Source organism: Cannabis sativa, chromosome 4 (genome assembly GCF_029168945.1).
Source record: "Cannabis sativa cultivar Pink pepper isolate KNU-18-1 chromosome 4, ASM2916894v1, whole genome shotgun sequence".
Classification (NCBI taxonomy): Eukaryota; Viridiplantae; Streptophyta; class Magnoliopsida; order Rosales; family Cannabaceae; genus Cannabis; species Cannabis sativa.
In genome coordinates this window covers 43,723,716-43,744,549 of record NC_083604.1, presented here as the reverse complement: position 1 = coordinate 43,744,549, position 20,834 = coordinate 43,723,716, and the positions used below count along the sequence as shown (strand labels likewise).

The 20,834-nt window shown below is 32.1% G+C and overlaps 3 protein-coding genes across 3 annotated transcripts; all 3 read right to left on the bottom strand.

The window, feature by feature from the left end:
* Window positions 1–7,638: 7,638 nt before the first annotated feature.
* On the bottom strand, window positions 7,639–9,164 carry LOC133037227 (endochitinase-like). Its single transcript, XM_061114127.1, has 3 exons — window positions 8,704–9,164; window positions 8,400–8,514; window positions 7,639–8,224 (listed from the first exon to the last, which is right to left on the bottom strand). Exons 1-3 carry the CDS (start codon window positions 9,128–9,130, stop codon window positions 7,798–7,800), a joined length of 969 nt encoding a protein of 322 aa, XP_060970110.1. The 5' UTR covers window positions 9,131–9,164; the 3' UTR covers window positions 7,639–7,797.
* Window positions 9,165–15,809: 6,645 nt separating this feature from the next.
* LOC133036948 (uncharacterized) lies at window positions 15,810–16,588 on the bottom strand. Its single transcript, XM_061113727.1, has 4 exons — window positions 16,372–16,588; window positions 16,189–16,281; window positions 16,008–16,109; window positions 15,810–15,914 (listed from the first exon to the last, which is right to left on the bottom strand). Exons 1-4 carry the CDS (start codon window positions 16,531–16,533, stop codon window positions 15,810–15,812), a joined length of 462 nt encoding a protein of 153 aa, XP_060969710.1. The 5' UTR covers window positions 16,534–16,588.
* Window positions 16,589–19,019: 2,431 nt separating this feature from the next.
* Window positions 19,020–20,591, bottom strand: LOC133036947 (uncharacterized). Its single transcript, XM_061113726.1, has one exon. It carries the CDS (start codon window positions 20,589–20,591, stop codon window positions 19,020–19,022), a length of 1,572 nt encoding a protein of 523 aa, XP_060969709.1.
* Between the last annotated feature and the right edge of the window lie 243 nt (window positions 20,592–20,834).

Here is a 20,834-nt window from a genome sequence, read left to right as displayed (position 1 = left end):
ACATACTTTAGTCACAATGAAGATAACTTTAAGAAAAAAATTGGGTGAGATCTGTTAGATATTTATATGTATAAAATGAAAAATATGTATGTGTATACAAAAATACGGAATAAACGAATATATACACTATATAACTTAAGGATCGAAACACCTCTAGCCATTGATTCTTTGAGCTTCATTGCCAACAAGTTTTGATCTGCAAAGGAAATTGACTACCATGGGTAATCGGGCTTTCTCGCTCTCTCAACTCTCTTTAGATAGAATTTTGCTGTTATGAACATAATGAGTGAGGAGCTCAGAGACCGACACCCTATATTTATAGGTGAGATACTCTATCAGTATCTGCGCTACATTAATTATCAGAATATTTTGACAATTAATTCAGGAAATCAAATCGGGTAATAAATATAGAAATCTGACCATATATAGAATGTTAAGTAATTAATCTTGTACAAATTCACTGAATATAAGATATTCATTTATCACAAAATCAATTATTTATTTTATTTTCTTAAATAGAATTATATTTCCTAATAAATAAATATTCTTATATTCTCCCACTTGGTCAGTATTTAGACTAAAACATTTAAACCCAATATTTCTCATTATATAATAAACATACTCACCGTAGCGACATGTCCTCATTATGAGTCGAGTATTATCTTCCATCTATTACAATACATTAACTATATAACAATGTACTTTATGTGGCAATGTACTTAAGTGAATAAACCCTAAACCTTATGTTTATCCAGGTCCTTTTATGATAATTTTCTCAAAACAATAAATGAATATGAGAAAATATCAAAATTAGAGTTTCATTGAATAATTTTAGTTGTATAAATAAAAACTGCATGTGGGGTAACTGAATCCCATATTTACTTTATGATCCTTGAATTTGTGTTGCGGCATGCCTTTAGTCATGGATATGTGATCACCCAATTCAGTTTGCGTGATTAATGACCACTTATCATGCCTTTTTATGGCTAAATACTTAATGTCGATATGCTAGCTTCGACCAGTACCGTTATAGTTATTAACCATAAATATTGTAGATGAATTTGTCGCAAAATTCTCTTAATGGCCTAATGAAACTGTAATTCTGAACTCTAGGCCTACTATGAAACTCTATAATATATCATACGAGATGTATCCTCAAAACAATAAATGAATCTCACTTCTATAGTGGAAATAACAACAATACAACTTACTGGCAATCTTAAGGACATAATCAAATATTGACTTATGTGAATCAATATAACCAGTGAAGTACGTTAGAATCTAATTGGTTAACTATATTTCCAGAAGGTCAATTCATTTTAACGAAATATGTATGAATATAATTTTTAGTATCTTAAAGACACCTTATCACTTTGTATGAAGAATAAAGTGGTCTTAACTTTAGTTATTCTGATACTACTTAGCGATCCTGAAATAAATGCAATGCAAATTCTTATTCAGACTCTTAGGCATACATTAGGCTTCAAAAATTAGAAGCAAATGAATGTTCTTAATTTATTCTCACTCCAGATCATTTTTCAGATGCTGGTTCGAGTTGAATTTATCACACTTAAAGATAAAAGTAACATGAGATGAATAATATACATAATTTTATTTAATCAGAGATGATGTGGCTACTCTCTAATTAATTAAAATTATATATATTATTTATATTCATTATCTCAAAATAATAATTTGAGATATGAATTATTTCATCTTATATAGTAAACTTTTATCATCATTTGCAAGTAACATATTGTCTATATATAAAACAAATATTACTCCACTAACCTTCTGGTATATATAATTATTTCCATAATTCTCTTTTCAAACCTAAAGGAAAGGATGATATAATACCAATTTGTGAGATGTTTGTTTTAATCTATAGGTAGACACTTTAAGCTTGGATATGTTCACCACTATTTAGAGCAAAATCTTTATGGCAGTCTGCATACCTTCTCCTCTAGTTCACTGTTTGGAATTGATTAATGAATTGAAACGAGCAACAATTGCCAAGGTCTATGATAGAATCATTTATAAAAACAAGTGAGAATGTAAATCTCCTTTGTAATTGATTCTTATTTCAAAATAAACTTCTTAGCAATGAATTTGGTTTAATATCTTTATATTTCTCCATGTTGCCTAATGAATATTATTGGTGAAAAACATATGCTTAATTAATGTTCTCCACCCCATTAGGCAACTTTACTAAAGATAAATTTCATTGCTCTTTAAGATATTTATTTCTTCATTCATGGCATATTTTACTGTAATTTTAATTCTTTGCATTGCACAGTTTAATTTGTATCTCAAATTAATATTGTAGCTTAACTCTTATTGTATAGAATGTAATCACTAGAAAATATTGATCTTATTGTTCTAATAAGTCATCTCAAGCATGGACCAAAAACTCTTAAAAGAGCAAATGGTTCAATATGCATGTTGTTTTAGAAATTGTAAGCAATTACTAAATAACATAACATATTAGAATTTTATCAATGACTTGTTGATTATTAATGATTAGTTATGAATTCTCAATAACCATTAACCTTATGGATTGTTGTGAATCATAATTAATCTAATACTTGAGGTGGAAATTTGAGAAAATATGAATGATCTTTCTCAAAAATTAGGTTTCTAGATTTATCACTCCCACTGATCAAGTCAATTCTTAATTCCACAATTCCAGTATTGTGAGATGGATAATAAAATATGTAACCCTTACACCTTATAGCTTTTATGATGAAATGCTTATTTATGGTATTTGGTCATAGATCTTTTCTTTGACAATTGTACTCTAACTGTATATGGGTATTTCTAAAATGTATGCATGTCATAAAGTCAGTTTCTAACCTTATCATAACTCAAAATATATTTGAGAAACAACTTTGGTTAGAACACGATTCGATATGTACACTCCCATTGAAGAGTATCAATCGATAAAGATTTAGAAAAGTTTGGAGTTTCCTATGTAGGCTCCACCCCATCTCCAAAAAATGCTTAGCTTTCTTAAATCTGTCACACACTATAATTTGGGTGTACCAGGCATATGTATTGGGCAATGAACCCATGCTTTTAAAGAAACTTTGCAAATAAACTGAGAGTTTATCCATACCCACGAATTTTAATGTAGTATTCTCCATTTAATATTTGATCTCACTATCTGAATATGCAAAATGCATTATTTCTCTACTTAAGATTTAAATGTCTTTGAAACATATAAATCTATACTTTTATAGAAATATAATATATGTGAGTAATTGTTAAAAAAGAGATGCAAAATTGGAGTCCATGTCTTCAAAATTAATTGACTTGTATGATTTCTAATATTATAAAATTCTAATGTGCACCGATTTTAACTTGTTGGAATACATTTTCTTAATGAAATTCACACAAGCTCTAAATAAAGTTAGTAAAATCAAGTGTAATGAATATCCCCACTATTTGCTAACATTTATTCTATTTATGGAGATATGTTCCATAATCTTTGGTGCTATAATGTAGAAGAATTCTTATTAATAACACATTTCTTATTATCAGATTTAACTTGCATATCTTTATGAGTGACATCATTTTGTAGTAAAGACCTTTAAATGTGTCTAAATCAAGTTTCAATAAAGGCTTGGAACATAAAGGTCTTTGCTAATTTTAAAACAAAGTCACTACTCTATTGCTTGTTCCTTAAACTTCTAAATGTGAGAACTCATCTTGTCTGTAGATCAGATTTGCTCACAGTTACTGACTTTTTTAGGTTTATTTGTAAACCTTGCAAGAACTTATGAATGTGGAATAACAATCTAAAATAATCCACTATGTGTTAATAATCACATTAACTATATTAGAATGAATTCATACACAATAAATTAAAATTTATTGGTAATAATAAAGTGTGGTTGAGTTTTCTTAATTATACATTAAAAACTATATATTCTAGATGAAGTTATCAGAATAAATTTTGAAAATTTCTACTTGTATTATAAAAATTTATGAATAGTGATGTAATAAAATTACATATATAGTTTTGAGGTTTAAATTAAATGAATCATATTTTTACCAATATATAAACATGCTTAAATATGAAATCTTATTAAACAAAAATTGCTAGTGGGCTAAATTTTTAATTTAATAAGATTAAATTTAGATGTAGATTATGATAGATTTACACAATTTATGAAAAAAAAAACATAAAGTTTAATATTTCTATCTCAATGAAAGGTATGAAACACTTAATAATTTTATAAATATTTCAAAATTTTATACTTTATGATGAAACTATTTAAATTAAATCTACATAATTCCCTGTGGGATAAATTAAGTGAATTTAATGTAACATATTAATTATGTAAATATAATAAAATCCCTATAGGGTAAGATTATTATGTCCACATAATTAATTATAATTCATGTCCATTATGTAATCTTGACGCACTTAATATGTATAATTTTATATAATTAAAAATGTTGTGGCTACTCCCTAATTATTTAAAATTATGTGGTTCACTAGACACCAAAGTATAAACTGAAGATTAAAATTTTACTAAATCTAAAATTGTCTGTAGGCTAAATTTTAAATTTAATAAAGTTAGATGAACCTTATGATAGATTTAATTAAACAATTAGTTTAGAAAAATGAAGGTTTATAATCTATCTTAATTAAATTTGTAATAACACTGTTAAATTAAATCCCCATAACTCCCTGTGGGGTAAATTAAGAGAATTTAATTTAACATATTATCCTAATTAATTATACAAATATAATAAAATCCATGTGGGGTGAAGTTATTATACCTATATAATTAATTACAAGTTATGTCCATTAAGGTAAATTTTAATTAATATATAATTTTATACAAATAAGAATGTTGTGGCTACTCCCTAATTATAAAATTATATTTTTACTTTGACATTAGGTATTGGGCTCTACCTAAAAGTAATTTCATAATATATATAATTTTATATACATATATAAAAGTATATGTATATAAAATTATATATATTATGAATATAAATATATATATATACGTAAATGAAAAATGTATATATATATATATGATCGGATGAATATGAATGTATATATATATAAAATATATATAAACGAAAAATTGATACCGTGTACGTATATATATACATATATTTATATATATGAACGAAACTCAAACAAAATCAAGCCAGATATTATAACCGCTCTGATACCAACTGTTAGATATTTATATGTATAAAATGAAATATATGTATGTGTTTATATAAATACGAAATAAACGAATATATACACTATATAACTTAAGGATCGAAATACCTCAGGGCATTGATTCTTTGAGCTTCAATTCCAACAAGCTTTGATCTGCAAAGGAAATTGACTACCATGGGTAATCGGGCTTCCTCGCTCTCTCAACTCTCTTTAGATAGAATTTTGCTGTTATGAAAAGAATGAGTGAGGAACTCGGGGACCGACACTCTATATTTATAGGTGAGATACTCCATCAGTATCTGCACCACATTAATTGTCAGAATATTTTGACAATTAATTCAAGAAATCAAATCGGGTAATAAATATAGAAATTTGACCATATATAGAATATTACGTAATTAATTTTGTCCAGATTCAATGAATATATATAAAATATTCATTTATCACCAAAATCAATTATTTATATTATTTCTTTAAATAGAAATATATTTCCCAATATAGAAATATTCTTATAAGATGTTCACTACGAATTTGTATAAGAAAGATGATGATCCATTATTGTGATAGTAACTTCTACTATTATTCAATATTTTAATATACAATAATATATGTTTGTGTGCATTAGTTTATATTTAATCTAAAAAGATAAAATTAACTTCTCTACTAGAGCAACAAGATTCTACATAAATCTTCAAAAAAATTATGTTGCATCATTAATCACCAAATTAATTATTGAGAGATAATGTGAAGAAAACAAGAAGATATGTTCCTCAAGAGGATGTATGACTGTTCAAAAATTGTTAGAGAAGTGATTAAGTGAAGGTATTTTTTTCCATTTGTTATTATTATTATTATTATTATTTAATTTTTAAATGATTACAATTTAAAAGAGTGGTTAAAAGATTTTAACATAAATATTTAAGTTAATCCTAATTTCAAAATATTTATTTCAGTTAACAATAATTTTAAAATTAACTATAATTTAAAAATATTTACTTAATTAAAAAATATAAAATAATAATTATAATAAATATTTTTTTTTTTAAAAAAAAAGTCTCATTTATTTATTTATTTATTTATACTTTATGCCGTTAAGAATATTTAAAAAAATAAAACAATTTTTTTTTCAATATAATTTAGTCTACACGATAGTTATTTAGATTTTTGAAAAAAATATCTTTAAAGTCTACACTATATATGATTACGTACACATAAATATATCAATTCTAAGTCGTACATAAATTTATAGATACGAGAATAGTGATATGACACTTTAAAATTATTCTAAATATCTTTGTTTTTGTTTTAATTTTTTATGATTTATAAATAGTTATTGATTAATTATCTATTTTTCTTATTTTTTTCTAATATCTTTTTCCTTTTTTTTAGAAAAAAAACATTTTTCTATCTTAATTATAAATATCTATAATAGTATCATAATACATTAGAATATTTTAATATATTTTAAATAATAATAATATAAATCATGTACACTAAGTATTTAAAAAATACAAACTTTATTTAAATATAATTTATTGAGTTATTATTTTTATATTTATCTATTTATTTATCAAAATTGAGTAGTTAACTCATTGATTAATTAAACATGTTGATAAAAATAGTGATAATCACAGATCAAATACGGTGATAACATCGACTTGGAATGTAGTGAAAAATACAAGTAAGATATGATGATAACAATGATTGTAAAATCATATGATGAGTTTTTTTTTTTTTTACAGATTTATAATTTTTGGTTTGTTTTAAATTTCTATTTTATGTAATGGTTCTTCAATCTCTAATATTTTATTGCTATTACGTCTGAAGATATTAAATTTTAAACATGAGTAAAAAAAATAATAAAATATAGTTACTCACACTAATAAAGAAAATTATATAAAAAATATCAAATTTTGAAACTTCATATATATGGTTTTATAACTTAATTATCACTAAATTAATAAAATACAACCGCTCGCGAAGCGCGGTATATTTCCTAGTTTTTAGAATAAAAAACAATTCATTGTTTCTCTCTATTTTTCTTTAAATGAATGTTGTCATATTGGAATTTTTTTATAAGAAAAAAAATAATAATAACATATACTTGATAACTTTTTGCTTGACATAATATACACTTCATAATTATTTGCTGCTTTGGGTTACTTAATTTCTATATTTATTGGTATTTAAGATATATTATTTATTTTTTAAATTTATAAACCAATGAAAAGTAGCTATATATAAACGGATGAATTAACATAAATTTATCAAATAAAAGAGTAATTTGCGGCATAAATACTTAAGTTTAACTTATGGTAGGAAATAAATAATTAAGTTTAATTTTTGGCAGTAATAATACTTATTAAATATTAAGTAAATTGTGACGTTGCAAACTTTGATTGGTCCAGGTCATTAAATTTTTATTAAAAAAAAAAAAGAACAAATTATGGTTGTGACAAAGCAACAAAGTGAGTCACTTATTATTATAACTTATTATTGAGTACGTACTATATATGATAAGCTATATATAGGCAAGCTAACATACAGTACGTAGATATCATACATGATTGTACATATATGACTAGTACTCAAATATGAATACATAATGTCTATTCATCAACAGACATTTTGAGCACTCCATAAGATGTTTGTGGATCATCATTGAAAGGACGTTGATTGTAACAGTCCAAGTTGTCCCCAGTGCTTACTCCTAGAAAATGGCAGTACATTTTATAGTAGACAATCCTATTTCTGACCCTATCATCTTCACCGTGGCCGCACTCCGAACCTCCGTTGAGTATGTTAGTGATCACACCATAACCGGGAAATCGATTAGCAGCCTCATCAATCTCTGTTGGTTTCCACTCGCCCACAATTACGTCATGGGGGGATGGTTTGTTCAAATGTACTGAAGTAGTCATCCAAAACCATATAGCTGTCTGGAATGAAACAAGTGCGTCTGTTGCAACTAGCTCTGGGTTGCCTAATAGGTCCAAATTATCGAGTGCGTAACCAACTTGTCCGTAATTGTCGTTGCTGATTTTGTCGTCACAAAAGTACGTAGTACGTACTAAAAAGTATTAATAAAACATATATAAAGCACATAGTACTCAATAAATGACATGTATGCATGCATGGTATATATATATATATATATATATATATATATAAATATACATATGTATGTATTATGTAAAACTCGATGACTTACTAACGGACTTGGATGGGTCCACGACCATAGTAAAATTGTCCAGGAACACAGGGCCATTTTGGGCTGTCGATGCAATGGTCAGATTGATCATCTTGTTCTCTGATATAGCATCCTCCTATGATTCACAAACACAATCAACAAATCTTTATAGGAAAATTATATTATCTGTATGGAATTATCTGTGATCTTTTAAGTGGAAAAATTATAACTCAGCAATAACTAATCTGATGTTGCAGTTAGACTAAAATTAGTGTGTTAGATAACTTAAATCACATTTCATATATAAATTCACCAATATATATACCTCCGGTTTCGTGAGAAATTTGGCCAAAGAACGCAGCTAGTTCTCTTTTACGAGTTTCAAGAGAGCCAGTAGTACCAAAGCCGGAAAAATATCTAGCAGCATTTATGAAGGCGTCGTAAGTGTAGAAGCCATTACTTTCGCATCCAGAAATATTTCGAAACCTAAGCATCTTGTCAAAAAGCGAGGAAGTAATGATGTCACTAACATCATCGGGAGATGGGGTTGGACATTGGCTTTGGCAGTGGCCATCGCCACAATAGGGCTCTGTCGTACCACAGAATCCATCCTTACTACAACAATAGTCGGTATCACAGACATAATAGTTATGTTGTTTTCCACAAACTCCATCTGGAGGATTGGACCTAATTCCTACTACCAACAATGCTATAATGGTAGTGAACAACCACAAGTAATAAGAGTATTTCATTTTTCTTTTCCTTTTCTTTATATCAATTTGAATGAGGTTGCGACTGTATTTATAACAATCTGTGGCTTATGAAATTCTGCCTACTAAGTTTACTAGTACTCCTATCTACACTAAAATTTAATCACTTATCACGTTTTTCTTAAACCAAATAATAAATAAATAAATTTTCAATCACATTACCTAAAATTCTATGAATTATTCTCTGTGATTTATTAAAGTTACTTCACACGTCTCAATCAAATTAATTATATATAGAATATAAATAACATGTACCACTCAATTTTAAAATATAATGGGCCAAAATGTAAATATTTATATGATGGAAAAAGAAATTGGCCGGCTACCTATTTAATAATTACTCAAATTTGTATAACTTGATTTTTATCATAGTTTAGTGAGTTCATATGTATTGATTATTGATTCTAGATATTGATGTGATATTTTGTAATTAATTAATAATTTTTTTTATATTATTTATTAAATTAAAATTTATGAAATAATATTAAAATGCATCAATAAGATATTACACCTCTTACAGCACCTTGAATGGTAAAATTTTAGAGGATGTTTGGTGAGGTTACTGACCGACCCAATGAAGGACCAGTGTGGGCTTAAGCCCATGCTGAAAAAAAAAATATTTCTTTTACTTTTTAACTAAATAAAAATCTTTTAATTATTTTAATTGCCCACAATAAATGCGTAACAAAATGGAAGATCAATAGTTGAATGATAGTTTGACAGTATATCTCAAAAAGAATGTATTCAATGCTATTGACAACGAGCTTATTATTCATCGTTTTGAAAACATGAAAACTCGTCGAGGACAACTCTAAAGATATGAACTCAAAAATTAATATATTTACTAAAATTTTATTTTAGTGCTTGATATTTAATATCTTTTTAGTTGGGAATTGAATTAATATTGAATTGTGTTTTTCTTTATATTTACTTGTTTTTTTGGAATATTTTTATATATGAAAAAAATTTACGTCCACCCTCCAATTAAATTCTGGGTCGGCCATTGGGTGAGGTGGATATATTATGTGGCAAAATATTGAGATGCTATATCATTAAAAAAAAATGTCATTCCAGAAATTTGCATGGATACTATATTGTCGCATTGATGTAATTTATTTTTTTAATAAAAAATTGAAGTTAAAAAGTTATTGTAGCTAAAAATTATGATATATATTAAATAATAATGTGTAAGATCATAATTATAGTATATTTAAAGAGTGTTATACGTTGAAGTGTTTTTAGAAGTATGTGTGTTAAAAATGATATAAAAAAAAATAAAATATTATATTATATTTTTAAATGATAGCATCCTTAAATAATGCTATCATTCCATATGCTCTTAAATAACATTCAGCATTTTAGTACTGAAAATGATAATCACGTTTTCTTATACACATGCATTCATAACATTTTCTTTCTCCATCTATATAATTAATTTATAGGGGCGGCTAAATTATATAGGGATTGGTGACAATACTAAGCAAAATTGTACTTGGACATATTGCACACATCATCCATTTCTCGTATTAATAAAAATTATCATCCATCAAGACATCAAGTCACCTATGTAATATTATTTTATATATCATAATGTTTGATAAAATGAAAATAAAATAAATAATCAAAGTGTGACAATTAATTATTTGAGTTTGGATAAGAATTCAAATATTTATTTGATGTGTAAATCTATTTACAAATTTGTAATTTATAAAATTCACACGCTATATATATATGTTATCAAAAGAATTTAGACAACACCAAAATTCATATATATATTTAGGGATATGATTTTGTCCCGTGATGTACTTTCACGGAATGTATTCCGTGGTACATTAGATGGGTCTCAGGGTACATTAAATGAGTGTCAGAGTACGTTTCTATTTTTTAACCCTAATTACCCCTAGATCAATCTCAGCCGTGAGATCAAATAACACCCTCATCTGACGGCTGACGTACATCACGGATTACAATCCGTGAAAGTACAATAACGGGACAAAATCACATCCTATATATTTAATATAAATAAAAATACTCGAATAAACTATTGAATACTCATTTAGAGTAGCAAGTGTTCGAGCTAATTAGCTACTAACAAACAGGATAGAAAACAGAAAAAAACAAGAATAAACTTGGTCTGTTTAGTCTACTGTTGCAAATATTTCAGCCTTGTTTATTTGATTTTGACCACTCTTTTATATAGAAAGCGAGTGTCTTTTAAGGTTTACATAATTGATCATTTTCATAACAGATTTACAATAAATGACAACATTAAATCAGAATAAACGTTATAAAATAAATGAAGAACAGTTTAATCTATTCTTGTGTGTGGCAACATGCGAGTTGTAGAGCGCGAGTCGCCTATTCGTATTCTAGCACAAGCTCCCAGGCTTTAGGTGCATTTTGTATTCGCTAAGTGGCCCATGGGTTCATATTACTTGGCTGTCTGCGTTCATCTTTGATTGCATAAATATAGACATTTCACGTGTTGACAACATGCATGAAACGTTCGAATCCCTGACCAGTCGTCAAACACGATCAGTCATTTGGACCAATCTGTGGCTTATGAAATTCTGCCTAGTAACTAGTTTACACTTGGGTTTCCAGGCTAAAAATTTAATTAATAATAGAATGAGAAAGAAAATGGACTAGCTGTGGCAACAATATCATACAAAAAACTTCAATATTGTACAGCGATTATAAATTCTAAATACTAAATTAAATATTTAAGTATAAATTTTTATATTACTTATTATTACTATATTGATTGCAAAGAAATCTTTAATAATTGGATTTCAAGTTAGCAACTTCTATTTTTTTCCTTCCTTTCTTCTTCTTCTTCGCTTCGGATTGTAAAATAGAAAGATAGAAGAGTTGAATCAATCAAAAACCCAAAGGAGGTTCATGGCTAGGGGTAAAGATGCCCGAGTAAATCCGTAGCTATTGAATCAAGATGGGCCCCTTAAATCATACAAAAGAAAGAGTTTATCTTAAAGTTGTTCGGTCATCGAATTTTAACTGGTATGGAACTGCTATTATTCAAACAGCCTTATTTTAGGCCCTTCTATGGCTCATGTATGAACAACAAAACTCATGCGGATTGCCTTGGATGATCTATGGGTGGGGGTATCAAACTCGTGAGAGAAAGGCACCTTTCCTTTCGCTTAACGGAATCAATAGAATTTCTTGTTGACCTGACACCACTTCTTAAGAGGGATTGCAAAGCCAATAAAGGTATAAACTCCTAGGGTAAGACTTCTCACTAGTTGACCCTTCCTTATCTTTTTTCAAAGCTTTTGGGATGGGGCACAAGAAGAAAGAGCTCCATGGATCCTTTCTAGGTCAACGAGCTTTGACTTTGTTGAGCTTCAAGACCTTCCTACCAGTGTCTTCTCGCTAATCAGAAAACATCCTTATATTATTTATAGGTAGGGTTAGCCTTCCCTTCCACAAAATCGTCCTTGGTCACATAACATTCTCGGGCACATCTGCCCCGATAGGAAAGAAAACAGTAGCCAGCAACTCGCTTCGCTCTAGCTATAGAGCGATGCGTACACCGCCACGTCGAGACTTTAACGATTAGGCTCTATTCTATATACATCAACGTCGAAAGTAGGCAGGATAAGAACTGTTGGAAATTATTTTACCACGATCTTAGATCTACTCACAAGTATGTTGATTAACACCCTAAATATGAACTTCTAAAACGATTATAAATTAAACACATATAAAGTATGAGAAACCTTACATTGGGTGCAGCGGAATAAAATGTCTCCTTCCGTTCAAATCTCTGACCCTTGTATCCTTTCTGTCGCAGAGTATTATCAAGATCTGAACCTGGATCTCTTTCTCTCTTTTCTTTAGTGTTGAATCTCCTTCTTGTTGAATGTCTTTCTTCACGATCTTCCTCACTATGATTGAGGTATCACTTGCTGTGTGTGGGCACTACTCTATCACTAAGAGGTTTGAAATTATTCAAGGAAGTAGAAGAGGGTGAAGGTGGCGGCTAGGTTTACAGAGAGAAGGCTCAGGTTTTTCTCTGAAGGAAACAAGATGTGAAGTGTATATTTCTTGAAGCCTTCACTATCTATTTATAGCATGCTACATAGGGTTAGGCTTGAATTATTTGACATTAAAATAATGAAAATATCATATGATAAATCCTATTACAGTCGCCGACCATGGCATTATGGATTTGGGCCTCACTTTTTGCAATTTTGCTATTTTATCATTTCTGCATCTCATTTTCTCAAAAACGCCAATTTTTAAATTCAACCATTTAAATGTCAATTCTAACTATTTAATAACTATAAATAATTATTAAATAATATTGTCATTTATCATATTTATTAATTGAACCATACAAAGTATCTTAATTAACAAATATGCCCTAAAAACTCTGTCTTTACAATTTCACCCTTACTTAGTAAAAAATTCATAAATAGACATAGTCTAATTTGAGAATTATAATTGATTAATCAAAACCAATTAAATGAGTCTTACAAGTAATATTGTCTCAACTAGTGGGGGACCATGGGTCTATATAACCGAGCTTCCAATAAGCAGATCAAGAATTTATAACCTAAATTCACTGACTTATTAATTCTTCGTTGAATCCACGCATAGAACTTAGAATTGCACTCTCTGTATATAGAACGCTCTATATGTTCCACCATATAGACACGTCATTAGTTATCCAGTGTTATAATCCTAATTTGATCAATGATCCTCTATATGAATGATCTACACTGTAAAGGGATTAGATTACCGTAACACCCTACAATGTATTTTATCCTTAAAACACTTAACCCCGTATAAATGATATTTCAGCTATGTGAAATTAGTACTCCACCATTTATTTTCGTTTGGTCAAGCTCGAAGGAAATGATCCTTTACTTTCTATTCGCCAGATAGCAGCTATAGATTCCTTATTTATGTTAGATCTCCCACTCAAGTGCACTACCGTGTTCCCAAAATGTACGTATCACCCTGACCCAAAAGTAGGCCTAACTAACAAATCAAAGAACACGAATAACACACTTGAGATTGAACCTAATCATATCAGGATTAACATCATTTGATCTAGGCTCAACTAGGCGATATTGGCTGGAATAGATATTACGGTAAGTTTAATTAAATCTATTTCAAAGTTCAATATCGGTCCCTTCCGATGCATACTCCATGCACCCAACCTGAGCTTTACATTAACCAATGCTCTGGAAAGAACATAGCACTTCTCCAAATGCAAGTAAACTCTGTTGTAGATTGTCATATCAGTAAAACCCTGTGTCTGATAAATCTAGGAATTTTTATTCACATAGTCATGTTTACTTTCCAATGTGTTGGCAATACAATAAACAGGATCAAGTATGTGAAAAGGGTTTTAGATGAATTTATAAATCAAATAGACAAGCAATTGATAAGATGAACCAAAACATACACAAATGAATGAAAAATACTTCTGTTTCTTTATTGATGTTAAATAAAATGGATTACATTGAAATGGAGTTTTATTTAGGGCATAAAACCCAACAAACTCCCACTTGCACTAATATAAAACTAATCAGTACATATCAATTAATTCTAAATTCTGATGGTGCTTTTCAAATGCAGTTACAGCCAAGACTTTGGTGAATGGATCAACTAAGTTGTCTTCTGTGTCCACTTTCTCAACCACACTACAAGAAATCCAGCTTTTACAGGCGCATTGTTGCGCCGGCAAAAGTACACTGACTGCGCCGGTAAAGCTTTGCCGGTGCAGTTGTGCGCCGGCAAAGCCTATCTGGGAAGCTTGGTCGGTAAAGGACTTTTTACCGGCGCGTACATTAACTGTGCCGGTAAAACGTCCTTTTACCGGCGAGGAATAACGCCGGCAAAAAATAATCGCCGGTGTTAAAAAATGCCCTTATCCGCCTTGAACCTGCTATGATTAGGTTTTGCCGGCGCAATAGTGCGCCGGCAAAACTATTGGCGCCAATCTGGCTGTTGGCGCCAATTGTTTTTGCCACTTTTTACCGGCGCACTATTGCGCCGGCAAAAGTATTAAATTTTATTTTTAAAAAAATTTAATTAATTATATTTAATTAATTTTAATATTAATTAATTAAATATAATTAATTATATTTTTTTAAATAATTATAATATTATATTAACAAAATAAACCAACATAATTTACATTACAAGATAAACCAACATTAATTACTACTAAAATCAGTATATAAACAAAATGTTAAATGTTCGAACTGGATAATAAAAAAAGTACAGTTCTATAGGCGGGTAATGTCGTCATCGTTGTTTCTCTGAGTCTCGGGAGGCTGCGATGACGATCCAGCACCAGCAACAGCCGATGATCCAGCACCAGGAGTGGGCAATGGTGGAAGATCCATGGGAGATAAGTTGAAACCCGGCACAGCTCGAGAAAGATACTCAAACTGATCTTGGAATCGTCTGAGGTAGAGTTGTTCTGTCTCATACTGCTGCCTCGTATGTTGAGTTGTCTGCTCCGCTTCCTCCACTTTTTTCTGTAAAGCCTCGTACTGTTCCATTGTAACAGTCGGTTGGGCTGAAGGATGCGTGGCAGGTGCTCTTTTGGCCCCAACTCCCTTCAGTCTAGGGAGATGACCAAAGCCTCTAAGATGCCGAGATCGTTCCCCGAGTACTTGCGTCATAACAGGCAAGTCTCGGGGGTGCGTGTAGGATCGACAGCAGGCTCTTCGGGCTCATCTGCAGTGGGCGCTGGTTGAGTTGCCGCTATTTCAACCATTTGCTCCTAAAACAATTAAACAAGTAAGTTAAATGGTCAATTTTAACACAAAATAAATTGAAAGAAATAAATAAAAATTGAATGAAAACGTAAACTTACGTAAGCTTGTTGCGCGAACTCGTTGCGCCAATCGTTGCCTTTATGGTGAAACTTTTGAAAAGTTTCCACCGCAGTTGGCAGTTCTCCTGTGTCGGGGTTAGCCTATTTTCAAGAGAAAATATATTAGTACTGTTATTTTAATAGAAAAAGTTAAATGAATGATAGTTAAATATAAACTTACCCCTTCGACAACATGTGAAACAATGGGCTTGGAGCCCCAGCCTCCTAAAAATTTCATCTTACCCCGACTTTCTTTATTTTTCGCTGCTCTCGCCTGAAATTAATAATTTTTCTAACAATTAATTATTTATTATTGACTATATAAATTAAACATTACCAAAATTTAAAATTTTAAAAAATGTACCTTTTGTTTGTCTGTGCTCCAATAAGCGATGCAGTCACTCCACACCTCTTGAGTTACTCCCTCAGGAGGTGACATGTCGGCCCTCTCCTGTCCAAGCTCCTCAATGTTTTGTATCCACTTCTTCTTGCAGTCTGCCCTCCAGTCACGTAAACCCTTTGACATCTCGTACTCACCGTAGTCTACGAATGTAGGGTTATCTCGTGGGAGGATAAACTTGGTACAAAAAGTTACACATTAATACATTAATTACAATTTAATAAGAGTATAGTAATTTAGAAATTAAAAAAATTAGTAAGGCATACCTCAAGTCTATCCCACAGTGCGTTGATGTCAGCTCTACTGACATCTTCCCATTTGAATTTATTAATGGGGATAGACATCCGAGTCATCCATTTGGCCATATTGTTGAATTTTTTTCCGTTCTTGCCTACGGGGTGCCGGTCTGCGTGCACCTCAATCGGTAACTTGCGCATTGTGTTTTGGAGAGCTCCTCCTCAACATTCTTGCCCTTGTATTTACCTCTGACGCCTTTCTTTTTCGAACTGCTGCCACCTGGTGTAGACATACTACATATACAACACATATTGTTTATTTAAAATAAACTAACATATTGCAAACATATTAAAGAAGAAGGGTTGTAATTTTTATTTTATTTAAAACACTATGTCAATTACAATTCATCATCCTCATCATCAGTTACATATACAGCATTATCATCACTGTCACTCTCTAATTCTAAGGAGTTGTCTTCTTCGGTATTTAGACCCTCGTTGTCATCATCGACAATGAAATCATCTAATTGTTGAGGCTGTGAATTCACACGATGGATGTTTGCAACTTCAGTTGGGTCGACATCATGGCGAACATAGTCAACATCATCCAACTGTGGAAGTTGAACAACGAACTCGGTTTCAGCTGAATTGTTTTCCTGTACAAAGGGTGTCTCCCCATCCGTGTCCGGGAAGTCCCAAACATTGCGCGGTATGTACTCATTTACAATCAGCCAGTCTTTACCGTTCTTTGAATCAGGAATGTAGTAGATCAATTTTGCTTGAGATGCAAGTATGAACGGTTCATTTTGGTACCACTGTCGGTTGACGCAGATGCTAGTAATAACACCGTCACTATCCATTCTACTCCCGTTAGTGTCAAACCACTTACAAAAAAATAAGAGAACACTGCAATCTTTCAAATAAGTGAACTCCATAATTTTTTCAAGTGTGCCGTAAAAATTTTGGCCATCTTCACCGGGGACCATGACACCGCTATTCTGTGTTTTGCGGTTATCATCCCTCTCCTTGACCAAAAATTTAATACCGTTCACTATGCACCCTGGATAAAAATAAATTGCTGTATTCGCTGGGTTAGCGATAGCATACAACTCATCTGACACTGCACCCTGGTTGCTCAACCGTAGTTCATTAATCTACATATCAGGGAAAATATTAAATTAAGAAAAGTTGAACAGTTATTGAGAACAAGATTAACAGTATTGAGAGGCAACAAGGCTTACTTGAGTTTCGAACCATTCAGGGAACTCAGTCTCTTGCACTGTCTCAATATTGCCTACACCCCTTGCTTGAAGCAACTCCTTGTGCTCACTATATAATGTAATCCACTTATTAGTAAGTTAAGAATTTTTTAGATGAAGTCGACTATTGTGTGTTTGTGTTTATGGAATTTATACTTACTTGATATACGGTTCAACCTCTGTGCAATTGTTCAAAATGTACCACTCCGCCTTACGCTTGCTTTGCATGGGTAAGGTGTCGACTGTCCTCATACCGAGGGGTCGGCCAACATGCTTGAATACAGAAAATTGTCGAGTTGGCATGTTTTGGACAATGTCATTGTTCCGGTCAGGACGGTTGAATCGAGTTTCCACTTCCCGAAAGTACATTGAGCAAAAGGTTAATGCCTCATTAACCACAAAAGATTCAGCAATAGAGCCTTCCGGACGGGCACGATTCCTGACATATTGCTTGTACACAGACATTGAGCGCTCAATGGGATACATCCACCTGTACTGCACTGGTCCACCTAGTATAGCTTCTTTAGGGAGATGCATAACTACGTGAACCATTATGTCGAAGAAGGCCGGTGGAAAAATTGTTTCTAACTTGCACAAAATAGTTAGAATATTTGTTTGCATTTTTTCTAAATCCGAAACATGAAGTGTTCTTGAGCATAATTGTTTAAAATACACACACAGCTCAATGATTGTGTCCCGGATTTCTTTTTTCAAGAACTTACGGATACCTGCCGGTAGTAAACGTTGTAACAACACATGACAATCATGTGATTTGAGCCCGGAAATCTTGCCCGTATCCAAATTGACATTTTTGTCTAAGTTTGCTGCAAAACCGTCAGGAAATCGTACAGACTTTATGAAGTCTGCAAATTCAATCCGTTCTTGAACACTAAGTGTGTAACTAGCTGGAGGCTTCTTCCACTTCCCATTCCGGTCTTCATACAACCACAACTCTCGTCGTATTTGCAAGTCTTGCAAATCCATTCTCGCCTTGTCGGTATCCTTTGACTTCCCGTCGATACTTAGAAGAGTACCTACTAAGCTATCACACACATTTTTCTCAATGTGCATTACATCAAGATTATGTCGTAAGGACTTTGACTTCCAGTACTCAAGCTCAAAAAATACTTTTTTTAGACCAATTGAGCTCTTCACTAGAACGCTTCCGTTTCACACCCCCGAACTGTTTGTGTTTTCCAGGCAAAGTCAATGGAATTCGGTCTAATTGAGATAAAATATCATCCCCTGTCAATACAGGAGGTGGTGCTCTCTTCTCAGGCTTACCATTGTACTTTTTGCTTCTCCTTCTCGGATCACTCATTTCGAGAAAGCGTCTGTGGCCAACATATCCAATCTTACTATTTAGGCCAATGGAAGGAGTATGTTCATTGCAAGTGGGACACGCCATATACCCTTTTGTGCTCCAACCAGACATTAGAGCATAAGCAGGAAAGTCATTTATTGTCCACAACACTGCCGCACGCATTGAAAACACAGTTCCGTTGTAGGCATCTCGGGTTTCAACACCCGTCTCCCACAACTGTTTCAGTTCATCAATTAACGGTCTCATGAATACATCTATGTCTTTCCCAGGAGATGATGGACCTGGAATTAATAAGGTCAACAACAACGATTCAGAACTCATACACTTCCACGGTGGCAAATTATATGGGACACAAATAACTGGCCACAGGCTGTAAGAGTTGCTCATGTTGCCAAATGGATTAAAACCGTCAGTCGCCAATCCCAGTCTGACATTTCTAGGTTCAACAGCAAAAGACGGATGAAGGCGGTCAAACTGCTTCCATTCTTCAGCATCCGCAGGATGCCTAAGCACACCGTCTTCTTTTGGTCTCTGCGAGTAATGCCACCGCATATCCTCCGCAGTGTGTCTTGAGCAATATAATCGTTTCAGCCTAGGTGTGAGTGGGAAGTAACGCATAACTTTGTGAGGAACTTTTTTCCCCTTACCCTTTCTTTTCACCCATCGTGATTCGCCACATACAGGGCAAAACTCCTTTTTCTCATTCTCCTTCCAGAAAATAGCACAATTATACTTGCACACATCTATTGAGTCGTAACCCAAACCTAGATTGCGCAATCGCATCTTCGACTCATAATGCGACTTCGGTAATTTTGTCCCCTCTGGAAATAGATCAATCAAGATGGACAGCAACATATCGAAAGAGTGGTTGCTCCACCTATTCAAAACCTTGCAGTGCATAAGCTTTACCAGTGCATTAAGGGCTGACTTTTTGCAACCTGGATATAACTCAGCCTCCATCTCCTTAAACAAGTCATCGAACTTGTTGTTGTCGTTGATAGGGGGTTCATTGAAAGAATCAGTAGTGTTAGCAGATTCGTCAAACCCAGGGTCCCCTCTTAACATGTCGGCCAACACATCTGCCATTTCCTCTTCGTCATTTTCAGGAAGTTCAACTGCGGGCTGAGAGAAAGTCTCCCCGTGGAAATACCAGGGGTTGTACGAAGGTTGGATCCCGCTGAGAAATAAATGAACCCTTATAGTTGCAGGTGTGTGAAAATTCACATTCAAACACCGCATGCATGGGCATCGAGCTAATCCGTCAGCGTTCACGTGGTTTGTTGCTACCGCAACAAACTCGTCAACGCCACTTCGAAACTCTGCAGAGCGCCGGTGCGCCTTCATCCAACTTCGGTTGGCAGGCATCTTCCACTACGAAGTATTTAACAAAAACAATTTAAAAACAAACAAAAAAATGTGCAAGTGTCCTAATCCACCTTCTCACTCCATTACTAAAAGGGTAAAGAACCTATCCCATTCAGGTTTGTAATATACATATAGTGCAATCTACGCTCTTAAGATTATTTCATTTTTGTAAAAATTTCGGCAGCACCTCCCCACAGTTCTTATAAGTTAGCAAACTTGTAGTAATTAAGTTTGCCGACTTAC

Coding starts and splice junctions, on each gene's coding strand:
- LOC133037227 (XM_061114127.1), bottom strand. CDS start 9,130: ATGAAATACTCTTATTACTTGTGGTTGTTCACTACCATTATAGCATTG. Junction 8,515..8,703: donor AATTTCTCACGAAACCGGAG/GTATATATATTG, acceptor TGTGAATCATAG/GAGGATGCTATATCAGAGAA. Junction 8,225..8,399: donor GGACCCATCCAAGTCCGTTA/GTAAGTCATCGA, acceptor CGACAAAATCAG/CAACGACAATTACGGACAAG.
- LOC133036948 (XM_061113727.1), bottom strand. CDS start 16,533: ATGTCAAAGGGTTTACGTGACTGGAGGGCAGACTGCAAGAAGAAGTGG. Junction 16,282..16,371: donor GGAGCACAGACAAACAAAAG/GTACATTTTTTA, acceptor TATTAATTTCAG/GCGAGAGCAGCGAAAAATAA. Junction 16,110..16,188: donor TTTCACATGTTGTCGAAGGG/GTAAGTTTATAT, acceptor TCTTGAAAATAG/GCTAACCCCGACACAGGAGA.
- LOC133036947 (XM_061113726.1), bottom strand. CDS start 20,591: ATGCCTGCCAACCGAAGTTGGATGAAGGCGCACCGGCGCTCTGCAGAG.